The sequence below is a fragment of the Gadus chalcogrammus genome, chromosome 4 (assembly GCF_026213295.1).
Source record: "Gadus chalcogrammus isolate NIFS_2021 chromosome 4, NIFS_Gcha_1.0, whole genome shotgun sequence".
In the NCBI taxonomy this organism is placed as follows: Eukaryota; Metazoa; Chordata; class Actinopteri; order Gadiformes; family Gadidae; genus Gadus; species Gadus chalcogrammus.
This window is the reverse complement of record NC_079415.1, coordinates 36,703,581-36,716,024: the sequence shown is the minus strand read 5'-3', so window position 1 is coordinate 36,716,024 and position 12,444 is coordinate 36,703,581. Positions and strand designations below refer to the sequence as shown.

The window sequence follows — 12,444 nt, the reverse complement described above, 5'->3', positions numbered from 1 at the left end:
TGGTTCCTAACTGTTGAATAATGAGCGTATACATAACTGCTATGACACCCAATCATTTTGTGAAAGTATCACTCCGCGCCTTGAAGTGGAAAGTGTCAAAGAATACAACCGTGTTTTTTGACTAGTGTGTGTGTGTGTGGAGTCATTTTGCCATAATTTTAACAGTTGTATAAAATAAATAGCACAGTTCACTGAAGCCTAAAATCGGCGAGTGAACTGCTCCATAGGATAAATTGCCGGCGAACCACTCTATCGGAGCCTTCTCTCGGAGGGACGCTAAAGTGTGTTGCATAGCGAACGTCGATGCATAGCGGCAGCCAGGAGGGACTACTTTTTGATAGTCTATAATAAAACGGCTACTTTGACTTTCTTGGTTTCTTTTTAAATGTAGTGTGTCTATGACTTTCGTTTCGCCATAACGGTAACCGTTGTATAAAAGCAATAGATCACTTCAGTCAGTGGCATGTGCTCATTATACCACTGTTAAGGGGCGTTGTCCGGCCCCGACGCGCAGCGGAGGGCCGGCGACCCCCCTTAACAGTGGTATAATGAGCACATACCACAGCCTGTCGTGATCTATTGCTTAAATATACCTATATCTACATATCTTTATCTACATATCTACATATCTATATCTATCTATCTATCTACTACCTCCGCTTCGCGTCGGACGGTTCACGCCTCCACGTCGTCCATTAATTCCTGATAATGGACGCCTCGTCGGGCATTATCCCTTACTTATATATATATATGTATAGATATATATATACCTTTATCTACATACTCTCTCTCTCTCACTGTGTCTCTATGTCTCTCGCCCTCCCTCCCTCACTCACTGTGTCTCTATGTCTCTCGCCTTCCCTCCCTCCTTCTCCCTCTCTCACTATGTCTCTATGTCTCTCGCCCTCCCTCCTTCCCTCTCCCTCTCTCACTGTGTCTCTATGTCTCTCGCCCTCCCTCCCTCTCCCTCTCTCACTGTGTCTCTATGTCTCTCGCCTTCCCTCCCTCTCCCTCTCTCACTGTGTCTCTATGTCTCTTGCCCTCCCTCCTTCCTCTCCCTCTCTCACTGTGTCTCTATGTCTCTCGCCCTCCCTCCCTCTCCCTCTCTCACTGTGTCTCTATGTCTCTCGCCCTCCCTCCCTCTCCCTCTCTCACTGTGTCTCTATGTCTCTCGCCCTAGCCCCGGAGCGGCTCTGAGTCCCAGCCCGCTGAGCCGCAGGCCCCGTCCCAGACCGGGGACTCTCCTCGTGCTGAGGCCCACGTGGAGCTCTCTCCTCTGGACCTCGCTGATGAGGACCTCCCCTTCACGGAGGTCCACTCCCAGCTCGCCCCCGGAGCAGCTGAGGAGAGGGGGGAGGAGAGAGAGGAGGAGAGGGAGAGGGGGGAGGAGATCTCAGGGTTGTCAGAGGGGGAGGTGTCGAGGGTGTCAGAGGGAGTGAGTGTGGAGTACTCCCTCTCTGCTACTCTCCCCCAGGGGAGACACAGCCCCTCTGCCTGGGGTGAGGAGGACGAGGAGGAGGAAGAGAGGGGGGAGGAGAGAGCGGAGGAGAAGGAGAGAGGGGAGGAGAAGAGAGAGTAGGAGGAGAGGAGAGAGGGGAGGAGAGTAGGAGGAGAGGAGAGGAGAGGAGAGGGGAAGAGAGTAGGAGGAGAGGAGAGGAGGAGAGAGGAGGAGAGGAGAGAGTAGGAGGAGAGGAGAGAGGGGAGGAGAGTAGGAGGAGAGGAGAGGAGAGGAGAGAGAGGAGAGGAGGGGAGAGGAGGAGAGAGGAGAGGAGGAGGAGAAGGAGAGGAGGAGAGGAGAGATGAGAGGAGGAGAAGGAGAGGAGAGAGGAGAGGAGGAGAGGAGGAGAGAGGAGAGGAGAGAGGAGAAGGAGAGGAGAGAGGAGAGGAGGAGAGGAGGAGAAGGAGAAGGAGAGGAGGGAGGGGAGGGGAGAGTAGGAGGAGAGGAGGAGAGGAGGAGGAGGAGAGGACAGAGGGTAATGGACCAGTGTCCTGTGAGGAGCCATATGATGTGTGATAGGCCGGTGCTTCAGCCTATCAGACGGCTCCAAGCTGTCCTGTATATCAAAGCCTCTGGGGGTCAGAGGTCAACATCAAGTCACTTACTAACTAAACACCGCTTCAACATGTAACCATGGATACGACCCCCTACACACACAATACACACATTACAGGCACACACACACACGCCCTACCTGTGATGTCATAACCTCGCTGTGATGTCATAAACTCCCTGTGATGTCATAACCTCGCTGTGATGTCATGGCTCTGTGCCAAAGATGCTGATCTAGGATGCTGATGTTCACGAGCAGACTAATAAAGTTTATACGCACACAGCTGTCTGCCTCTGTCTTCTTAACACAGGAAGTGACCTCATCCCAGAGGAAGTTATTGGTTCTCGGTTGAATGGTCAATAAACGACCTATTGCCTTTGATAACCTCCTTTCCTAACCCGCTTTCCATGACCTTGATGGAAAACGGGGGTCAAAGGTTGAATATCCGATGCATTCCACCACACACACACACACACACACACACACACACACACACACACACACACACACACACACACACACACACATAGAAGCACACACAACTACAGAACAGAAGACAGGATGTCCTTTATTTTGGTTGTCAAATCAGGAATCAGATATATACAAACAGACCCAAGAAAACATCACATCAATGTCTGCCTCCTCTTCACACCTGGAACCTCCTCTCTCCTCCTGCTCCTTCTCTCTCCTCCTCCCCCTCCTCCACCTTCTCCTCTTTTCTCCTCTTCCTCCTCCACCTCCTCCTCTCCTCCTCCTCCTCCTCCTCCTCTCCTTCTCCTCCTCTCCTCCTCCTCCTCTCCTCCTCCTCCTCCTCCTCTCCTCTCCTCTCCTCCTCTCCTCTCCTCCTCCTCCTCTCATCCTCCCCCTCTCCTCTCCTTCTCCTCCTCTCCTCCTCCTCTCCTCTCCTCTCCTCTCCTCTCCTCCTCTCCTTCTAGTCCTCTCCTCTCCTTCTCCTCCTCTCCTCCTCCTCCTTTCCTCTCCTCCTCCTCTCCTCTCCTCCTCCTCCTCTCCTCCTCCACCTCCTCCTCTCCTCTCATCCTCCCCCTCTCCTCTCCTCCCCCTCTCCTCCTCTCCTCTCCTTCTCCTCCTCCTCCTCCTCCTCTCCTCTCCTCTCCTCTCCTCCTCCTCTCCTCTCCTCCTCCTCTCCTCCTCCTCTCCTCCTCCTCTCCTCCTCCACCTCCTCCTCTCCTCTCATCCTCCCCCTCTCCTCTCCTTCTCCTCCTCTCCTTCTCCTCCTCTCCTCCTCCTCCTCTCCTCTCCTCCTCTCCTCTCCTCTCCTCCTCTCCTCTCCTCCTCCTCTCCTCTCCTCCTCCTCCTAGCTCTTCTTGATGAGCCTGGCCACAGAGATGAACGCCTGTTGGAGCCCGAGCCCCTGCCGCCCGCTGCAGCTCTGGATCTCCCAGCGCCGGTCCAGGTACGAGTCCAGCTCTAGACACCGGGACACCTGGAGCACAGGGCAGGGTCAGGGGTCAGGGATCAGGGGTCAACTCTCGTGGGGTTAGGGTTAGGCCAGCACCATCAGAGGGTTAGGGCTAGGGTCAGAGGTCAGGGGTCACCTCTCGGATGGTCAGCGTGCCGTCCAGGTCCTTCTTGTTGGCCAGCACCATCAGAGGGACGCCGTTGAGCTGCTCCTCAGACAGCAGCCGCCTCAAGGCCGCCCGCGCCTCCGGCATGCGGCCGTGGTCGCTGCTGTCCACCACGAAGACCAGCGCCCTGCAGCCGTCCAGGTACTGCCTACACACACAGTACACACACAATACACACATTATACACACACACCACGAAGACCAGCGCCCTGCAGCCGTCCAGGTACTGCCTACACACAATACACACAATACACACACACACACACACACACACACACACACACACACACACACACACACACACACACACACACACAAACATTACAAACACACGCACACACACATTACACACACACACACACACATTGCACACACACACACACACATTACACTCACATAAACACACATTATACACGCACACAAACACACACAAGCACCTCCAGTGGGTCCTCATGCCTCCCCCCCCCCCCCACTGACCTCCAGTGGGTCCTCATGCCCCCCCCCCTGACCTCCAGTAGGTCCTGATGCCCCCCCCCCCCCCCCACTGACCTCCAGTGGGTCCTCATGCCCCCCCCCCCCCCCCCGAACTCCAGTGGGTCCTCATGCCCCCCCCCCTGACCTCCAGTGGGTCCTCATGCCCCCCCCCCCTGACCTCCAGTGGTTCCTCATGCCCCCCCCCCCCACTGACCTCCAGTGGGTCCTCATGCCTCCCCCCCCCCCCCCACTGACCTCCAGTGGGTCCTCATGCCCCCCCCCCCACTGACCTCCAGTGGGTCCTCATGCGCCCCCCCCCCCCCCACTGACCTCCAGTGGGTCCTCATGCCCCCCCCCCCCACTGACCTCCAGTGGGTCCTCATGGGCGGCTGCCCCCCCAGGTCCCAGAGGGTCATGGCGTCCTTCTGGTCCAGCTCCAGCGTCCCCACGTTGAAGCCCACCGTGGGGGACGTCTCCATCAGCTGGGGCAGGGTCAGAGGTCAGAGGTCAGGGTCAGAGGTCTCCATCAGCTGGGGCAGGGTCATAGGTCAGGGTCAGAGGTCAGGGTCAGAGGTCAGAGTAAGAGGTCAGGGTCAGAGGTCAGGGTCAGCGCAGGCCTCTGAGTGGCCGAGTGTCCTACAGCGCAGGCCTCTGATTGGCTGGTGTCCTACAGCGTAGGCCTCTGATTGGCTGGTGTCCTACAGCGCAGGCCTCTGATTGGCCGAGTGTTCACTCACCTCTCCTGTGAGGAGGCGGGTCAATAGAGTCGACTTCCCTGAAGAGTCCAGACCCACCAAGACCACCTAGACACACACAAGATACACACATTACACACACAGGATACAAACATTACACACACAAGATGCACACATTGTAAACACAAGATACACACATTATACACAAAATATACACACATTATACACACAATATACACACATTATACACACAATACACACACATTATACATATTTATTGTTTGTTACTATGTATTTGTTGTTTGTCTGTTACTGTGTATTTGTTGTTTGTTACTGTGTATTTGTTGTTTGTTACTGTGTATTTGTTGTTTGTCTGTTACTGTATATTTGTTGTTTGTTTGTTACTTATTTTATTTGTTGTTGGTTTGTTACTGTGTATTTGTTGTTGGTTTGCTAATATGTATTGGTTATTTGTCTGTTACTGTATTTGTTGTTTGTTTGTTACTGTGTATTTGTTGTTTGTTACTGTGTATTTGTTGTTTGTTACTGTGTATTTGTTGTTTGTTACTGTGTATTTGTTGTTTGTTTGTTACTGTGTATTTGTTGTTTGTCTGTTACTGTGTATTTGTTGTTTGTTTGTTACTGTTTATTTGTTGTTTGTCTGTTACTGTGTATTTGTTGTTTGTTTGTTACTGTGTATTTGTTGTTTGTTTGTTACTGTGTATTTGCTGTTTGTTTGTTACTGTTTTTTTTTGTTCTAACCCTAACCCTTACCTGGGGGGGGTGTATGGGGGCGGACCGGGTCAGCAGCTGGCCCATGACTCCAGGTCCTAACCCACTCCAACAAACACTGAGGAGAGAGCAGACAGACAGGGAGTCAGACAGACACACAGGAGGACAAACAGACAGACAGAGAGACAGGGAGTCAGACAGACAGACAGACAGACAGACAGACAGACAGACAGACAGACAGACAGACAGACAGACAGAGAAACAGACAGACAGACAGACAAACAGACACACAGATAGTCAGACAGACACCCAGGAGGACAAACAGACAGACAGGAGGACAAACAGACAGACAGACAGGAGGACAAACAGAAACACAGGCAAACAGACAGACAGGAGGACAAACAGACACACAGATAGATAGACAGACAGACAGGGAGTCAGACAGACACCCAGGAGGACAAACAGACAGACAGGAGGTCAAACAGACACACAGACAAAACAGACAGACAGACAGATAGACAAACAGACAGGGAGTCAGACAGAGAGGAGGACAGACAGACACACAGACAGACAGACAGGAGGACAAGCAGACAAACAGACAGACTGACACAAGGACAAACAGACAGACAGACAGACAGGGAGTCAAACAGACAGATAGGGAGTCAGACAGATGGACAGGCAGGCAGACAGACAGACAGACAGGGAGTCAGACAGACAGGGAGTCAGACAGATGGACAGGCAGACAGACAGATGGACGGGCAGGCAGACACACTGTCTGACAGAAAGACGTACGGACGGACAGACAGACAGGCGAAAGACAAAATGTCCGATAGACAGAGAGCAAGACGGAAACAGAAGGACACAGACAGGCAACCAGTAAGACTCACGGTCAGACAGACGACGGGTCGACAGGCAGGTGGACAGACAGGCAGGTGGACAGACAGGCAGGTGGACAGACGGACTGCTCCAGTCTTCACCTTCTTAGTTTGGACTGGAAGCTCAACACCAATCAGGGGTGGGACTGGCAGCCAATCAGAGGAGCCGTGTGAAGGCGGGACCGGGCGGACGACATTCTTTAAACTGGTCTCTCTCCGTCACTCTAGTCGCATGCCAACAGACCAGTTCAGAGAGAGACAGACAGAGAGGGAGAGAGACAGAGCGAGAGAGAGGGGGAGAGAGAGACACAGAGCGAGAGAGACAAAGCGAGAGAGAGGGAGAGAGACGGAGAGAGAGAGAGAGAGAGAGAGAGAGAGAGAGAGAGAGAGAGAGAGAGAGAGTGTGTGAGTGAGTGAGAGAGAGACAGAGAGAGGGGGGGGAGAGAGAGACAGAGCGAGAGAGAGGGAGGGACAGAGAGAAACAGAGAGAGAGAGGGAGACAGAGCGAGAAAGACTGAGCGAGAGAGAGACAGAGAGGGAGAGAGAAAGAGAGACAGACAGAGAGAGTGAGAGAGACAGACAGAGAGAGTGTGAGTGAGTGAGTGATGGAGTGAGAGAGAATCACTTCACTCCCCAAGCATCCATTTAGATGTTATGTATTTGGTTGAGTTGTGTTACACTAACACCCACAGTGAGCTGTGCTAAGCTAACATCCATTGAGCAGTGTGTATGTGCTAAGATAACATCCATTGGCTGTTTGTATGTGCTAAGCTAACATCCATTGGCTGATTGTATGTGCTAAGCTAACATCCATTGGCTGTTTGTATGTGCTAAGCTAACATCCATTGGCTGTGTGTATGTGCTAAGCTAACATCCATTGAGCAGTGTGTATGTGCTAAGCTAACATCCATTGGCTGTTTGTATGTGCTAAGCTAACATTCATCGGCTGTTTGTAAGTGCTAAGCTGACATCCATCGGCTGTTTGTAAGTGCTAAACTGACATCCATCGGCTGTTTGTATGTGCTAAGCTGACATCCATTGGCTGTTTGTATGTGCTAAGCTAACATCCATTGGCTGTTTGTAAGTGCCAAGCTATGAGTGACTGCCCGTTGGCGGCAGCATTTCTCTAATGCATGAAGATCAATTAACAGAAGAAGATGAGGAGGAGTCCCTCCCACCCACCCACCTTATCTCCTCCTCCTCCCCTATATAGACCCTCCTTCTCTCCTCCTCTATAAAGACCCTTCCTTATCTCCTCCCCCTTCCTTATAGACCCTCCTTGTCTCCTCCCCCTGCTACTCCTCCTCTATAAAGGCCCTCCGTCCCTCCTCCATCGCTCCTTCGCTGCTCCTCCGCGTCGTCTCCACGTGTCCTCCGTTCTGTCTCCCGGTTCCTCGCGCTCCTTCTCCATGGGTTTCGGAGACCTCCGGTCCCCCGCGGGCCTCGCGCTACTCGACGGCTTCCTCGCTGACCGGAGCTACATTGAGAGGTCGGTTCATGCGCAGTAGAGCGCCTTCTTTTACCAAGACGTAGGCTACTCTAGATTCAACCTTTTATTATTATTACATAGATGTGATGTAGTTATATCTATATCTTCAATAAATATGCATTACATCTGTATAGTGTAGCTGTCATTATAATCTAGATGTTTCTTAATCTCCGCATGGATGGGCTAACTGTTAGCGTCTCGAGCTAACCGTCAGAGTCTCGAGCTACCGGTAGCGCCATGTTGGCTTGGTAGCGGCTAGCTGTTAACACAGATGGCTTAGCATTACTCCTGGCAGTAAACCTCACGGTCAGGCGAACTCGTGTTTTGGTTGAAAACTCGTTAGTTTGGCGACTCATTCCAACTGGAGTTAGCGTTAACGCTGCCCCCATACCTAACTATGCTAACCACTTGCGCTAGTAGCTAGCATTGAGCTATGTGATGACGCGTCGTGCAGAGGCAGGCGCCAGGTGCTCCCGTGCTGCGTCGCTTATGAGTGCATGAACAATGAGTGCATGAATAATGCCACGTTGAGAGTCATGCACCGTAGGGAGCCTTATGCTGCTTATAGTATCATGGGTAGGGTTGGTTATAGTATCATAGGGTTAGGGTTATGGTATCATAGGTAGGGTTATAGTAACATAGGGTTAGGGTTATAGTAACATAGGGTTAGGGTTATAGTATCATAGGGTTATAGTATCATAGGGTTATAGTATCGTAGGGTTAGGGTTATGGTATCGTAGGGTTAGGGGTATGGTATCATAGGGTTAGGGGTATGGTATCATAGGGTTAGGGTTATGGTATCGTAGGGTTAGGGGTATAGGGTTAGGGTTATAGTATCGTAGGGTTAGGGTTATAGTATCGTAGGGTTAGGGTTATAGTATCGTAGGGTTAGGGTTATAGTATCGTAGGGTTAGGGTTATAGTATCGTAGGGTTAGGGTTATAGTATCGTAGGGTTAGGGTTATAGTATCGTAGGGTTAGGGTTATAGTATCGTAGGGTTAGGGGTATAGTATCTGGTGTCCATGTCGCTGTGAAGACCCCTCGGGGCCGGTGATGTCTGAGCACCGGGGCCCCGAGGTCCAGGTGTTGCCTGGGGCCCCCCAGGTGTTGCCTCTGTTACCTGGCCAGGTGCTGACGGCCCCTCTCCTCCCCAGCTTCGTGGCGTCCCAGGCGGACGTGGCGGTGTTCGAGGCGCTGGCCGGCCCCCCCCCCGCCCCGCTGTGCCACGCCCTGCGCTGGTTCAACCACATCAAGTCGTTCCAGAAGGAGAAGGGCAGGTGGGTCCCCTGGACGGGGGGGGGGGGGGGGGGGGGACGAGTGCTGGGGATGATGAACTTTTCTTAACCATCTTTCGTCTGATTCTGTGCTGACGACTCCTCTCTGACCCCGCCCCCCCCCCGCGGCCCCGGCGGTGACCCTGAACCCCCCTGACCTCTGACCTCTGCCCTCAGCCTCCCCGGGGTGAAGAAGCCCTTGGCCCAGTACGGACCTGCCGGCGTGGCCGACAGCACCAAGGGCCGCCCCACACCCCCCGCAGACGACGACGACGACGATGATGATGACGACGACCTGGACCTGTTCGGCTCTGATGAAGAGGTGGGTCACGGTAACCATGGTAACCAGGCGGTTTACGGGGAGCCTGTGATGATCTCATACCATCTTTCGGCTGAGTCCGTGATGACATCATTATGAACTGAGGCTCCCCTAGACCGGCCTGTTGCTAGGTGACGGCTGCCCTGGACCGGCCTGTTGCTAGGTGACGGCTGTGTCACGTTAAAATTGTACCGGGGGCGAAAATTGTACCGGCCTACGTCATCGTTTGTTTACATCCTGACAACCTGCCCTGCAACAGACGACGCGATGCAGAAAACATGTTTCCAAACGACGAAATAACATAATACAGATAGCGGATCGCTATCTGAATTATGATAGATAGCGATAACACTTGTTTTTACTTTATATTTGTATTGTATTTAATTGTTTAATCGAAACAATAAAGAAAATTGCCCGCGAAACGGGCGATCGCGTCAAATGACGCGTCAAATCACGTAGGAAGGTTCTTGAACATTCTAGACTATGAAACCTGCTTAAAACACTCAGTTTACTAGCTAAATTCGATTTAACAATACAAATATAAAGTAAAAACAAGTGTTTTCTAGCGATCCGTTATCTGTATTGTGTTTCAAGAACCCTCCTACGTCATTTGATGCGATCGCCCGTTTCGCGGGCAAAACATTTGTCATTTGACGCGATCGCCCGTTTGGCGGGCAATTTTTTTTATTTCGATTAAACAATTAAATACAATACAAATATAAAGTAAAAACAAGTGTTATCACTATCTATCATAATACAGATAGCGATCCGCTATCTGTATTATGTTATTTCGTCGTTTGGAAACATGTTTTCTGCATCGCGTCGTCTGTTGCCGGGCAGGTTGTCAGGATGTAAACAAACGATGACGTAGGCCGGTACAATTTTCGCCCCCGGTACAATTTTAACGTGACGGCTGCCCTGGACCGGCCTGTTGCTAGGTGACGGCTGCCCTGGACCGGCCTGTTGCTAGGTGACGGCTGCCCTGGACCGGCCTGTTGCTAGGTGACGGCTGCCCTGGACCGGCCTGTTGCTAGGTGATGGCTGCCCTGGCCCGGCTGGTTGCTAGGTGCCGGTCCTGATCTTGCTCTTTCTCCTCCAGGAGAGCGAGGAGGTGGCCCGGATCAAAGCGGAGCGGCTGGCCGAGTACGCCGCCAGGAAATCTAAAAGTAGGTGACACGCCCCCTCAATCACCTGGTCCTACATCACCTAACCCTAACCCTCGATCACCTGGTCCTACATCACCTAACCCTAACCCTCGATCACCTGGTCCTACATTACCTAACCCTCGATCACCTGGTCCTACATCACCTAACCCTAACCCTCGATCACCTGGTCCTACATCACCTAACCCTAACCCTCGATCACCTGGTCCTACATCACCTAACCCTAAACCTCGATCACCTGGTCCTACATCACCTAACCCTAACCCTCGATCACCTGGTCCTACATCACCTAACCCTAACCCTCGATCACCTGGTCCTACATCACCTAACCCTAACCCTCGATCACCTGGTCCTACATCACCTAACCCTAACCCTCGATCACCTGGTCCTACATCACCTAACCCTCGATCACCTGGTCCTACATTACCTAACCCTCGATCACCTGGTCCTACATCACCTAACCCTAACCCCCCCCCCCCTGTGTTCCAGAGCCCGCGCTCATCGCCAAGTCGTCCATCCTGCTGGACGTGAAGCCGTGGGACGACGAGACGGACATGGCCAAGCTGGAGGAATGCGTCCGCACGATACAGCTGGACGGGCTCCTGTGGGGACAATGTACGGCGCACACACAGGAACACACACGTACAACACACGCACACGCACGCACATATACCCATACAGGTACACCTGTATACACACGTGTATACACACAGGAGCTTGTGATGATCTCATACCATCTTTCGGCTGAAACCGTGATGACATCCTTATGACCTGATGGCTCCTCCCCCTCGACCCATGACCTCCTGGAGACCCCATGTGGGGACCCCATGACCTCCTGGCTCACCCCATGACCTCTGTCTATCTGTTGTCTCTGCAGCCAAGCTCGTCCCGGTGGGCTACGGCATCAGGAAGCTCCAGATAGGATGCGTGGTGGAAGATGACAAGGTGAGTTAAAGAGACGGGTTGGGGTTAGGGGGACGGGTTAAAGACAGTCTGATCTGATGGGTGGTTAGGGTTGGGGTTAGGGGGACGGGTTAAAGACAGTCTGATCTGATGGGGGGTTGGGATTGGGGTTAGGGGGACGGGTTAAAGACAGTCTGATCTGATGGGTGGTTAGGGTTGGGGTTAGGGGGACGGGTTAAAGACAGTCTGATCTGATGGGTGGTTAGGGTTGGGGTTAGGGGGACGGGTTAAAGACAGTCTGATCTGATGGGTGTCCTGGGTGGGGGGTCTGTATATCCGGGGGGTGGGGGGGTCTGACTATGTCCTGGGGGTCTGACTCCGTCTTCTCTCCCAGGTAGGAACAGACATCCTGGAAGAGAGGATCACGGGCTTCGAGGACTACGTCCAGTCCATGGACGTAGCGGCCTTCAACAAGATCTGAACCCCACCCAAAACACCCCCACAGCACAGCACAAATAAAAGCTCTCCTCAAGCCCTGGTCTGGTTCTTTGTCTGGGGTCTTGGGGGTCGGTCCCGTTGGCTCCTGTGGGCTCCGATGAGAGAATGATTTTATGTTTAGATGAGGCTGCTTGAGGGTAAAAAAAACAAAATATTTTATTGGAAGTGCCTTTCGTTTAGACGGTGACGGCGTTTTTGGGGCTTAAAAACGCAAAAATCTGAAACCACCCTCCAGAGTGGAAGTCTTGAATACGCTCCGCCGTAGCATTTCCACTGCGCAGACGCAAAGATCTGCTCACGCCCCAGTACAGGGAAATAAACAAGCATGTTGGATTATTTCCATGGTAGGACCGTCAAGCTGCTCTGGCTGCTCTAATAAACTCAC

General features: G+C 52.5%; 3 protein-coding genes across 3 annotated transcripts in view; 2 read left to right on the top strand and 1 right to left on the bottom strand.

The window, feature by feature from the left end:
• The window catches only part of LOC130381725 (caveolae-associated protein 2-like), an 8,565-nt gene extending 6,971 nt beyond the window's left edge, over nt 1-1,594 (top strand). The window contains exon 6 of the mRNA XM_056589449.1: nt 1,181-1,594. Coding sequence (XP_056445424.1) covers nt 1,181-1,579 — 399 coding nt within the window. The 3' untranslated portion in view covers nt 1,580-1,594. The remainder of the gene's footprint in view (nt 1-1,180) is intronic.
• Nucleotides 1,595-3,361: 1,767 nt separating this feature from the next.
• arl11 (ADP-ribosylation factor-like 11) lies at nt 3,362-7,467 on the bottom strand. The gene is made up of 6 exons (XM_056589154.1): nt 6,426-7,467; nt 5,581-5,656; nt 4,849-4,914; nt 4,478-4,593; nt 3,608-3,785; nt 3,362-3,495 (listed from the first exon to the last, which is right to left on the bottom strand). Exons 2-6 carry the CDS (start codon nt 5,623-5,625, stop codon nt 3,367-3,369), a joined length of 534 nt encoding a protein of 177 aa, XP_056445129.1. The 5' UTR covers nt 5,626-5,656; nt 6,426-7,467; the 3' UTR covers nt 3,362-3,366.
• Nucleotides 7,468-7,742: 275 nt separating this feature from the next.
• On the top strand, nt 7,743-12,073 carry eef1b2 (eukaryotic translation elongation factor 1 beta 2). The gene is made up of 7 exons (XM_056589153.1): nt 7,743-7,902; nt 9,057-9,179; nt 9,354-9,498; nt 10,595-10,661; nt 11,148-11,273; nt 11,536-11,603; nt 11,956-12,073. Exons 1-7 carry the CDS (start codon nt 7,823-7,825, stop codon nt 12,040-12,042), a joined length of 696 nt encoding a protein of 231 aa, XP_056445128.1. The 5' UTR covers nt 7,743-7,822; the 3' UTR covers nt 12,043-12,073.
• The last annotated feature ends 371 nt before the right edge of the window (nt 12,074-12,444 follow it).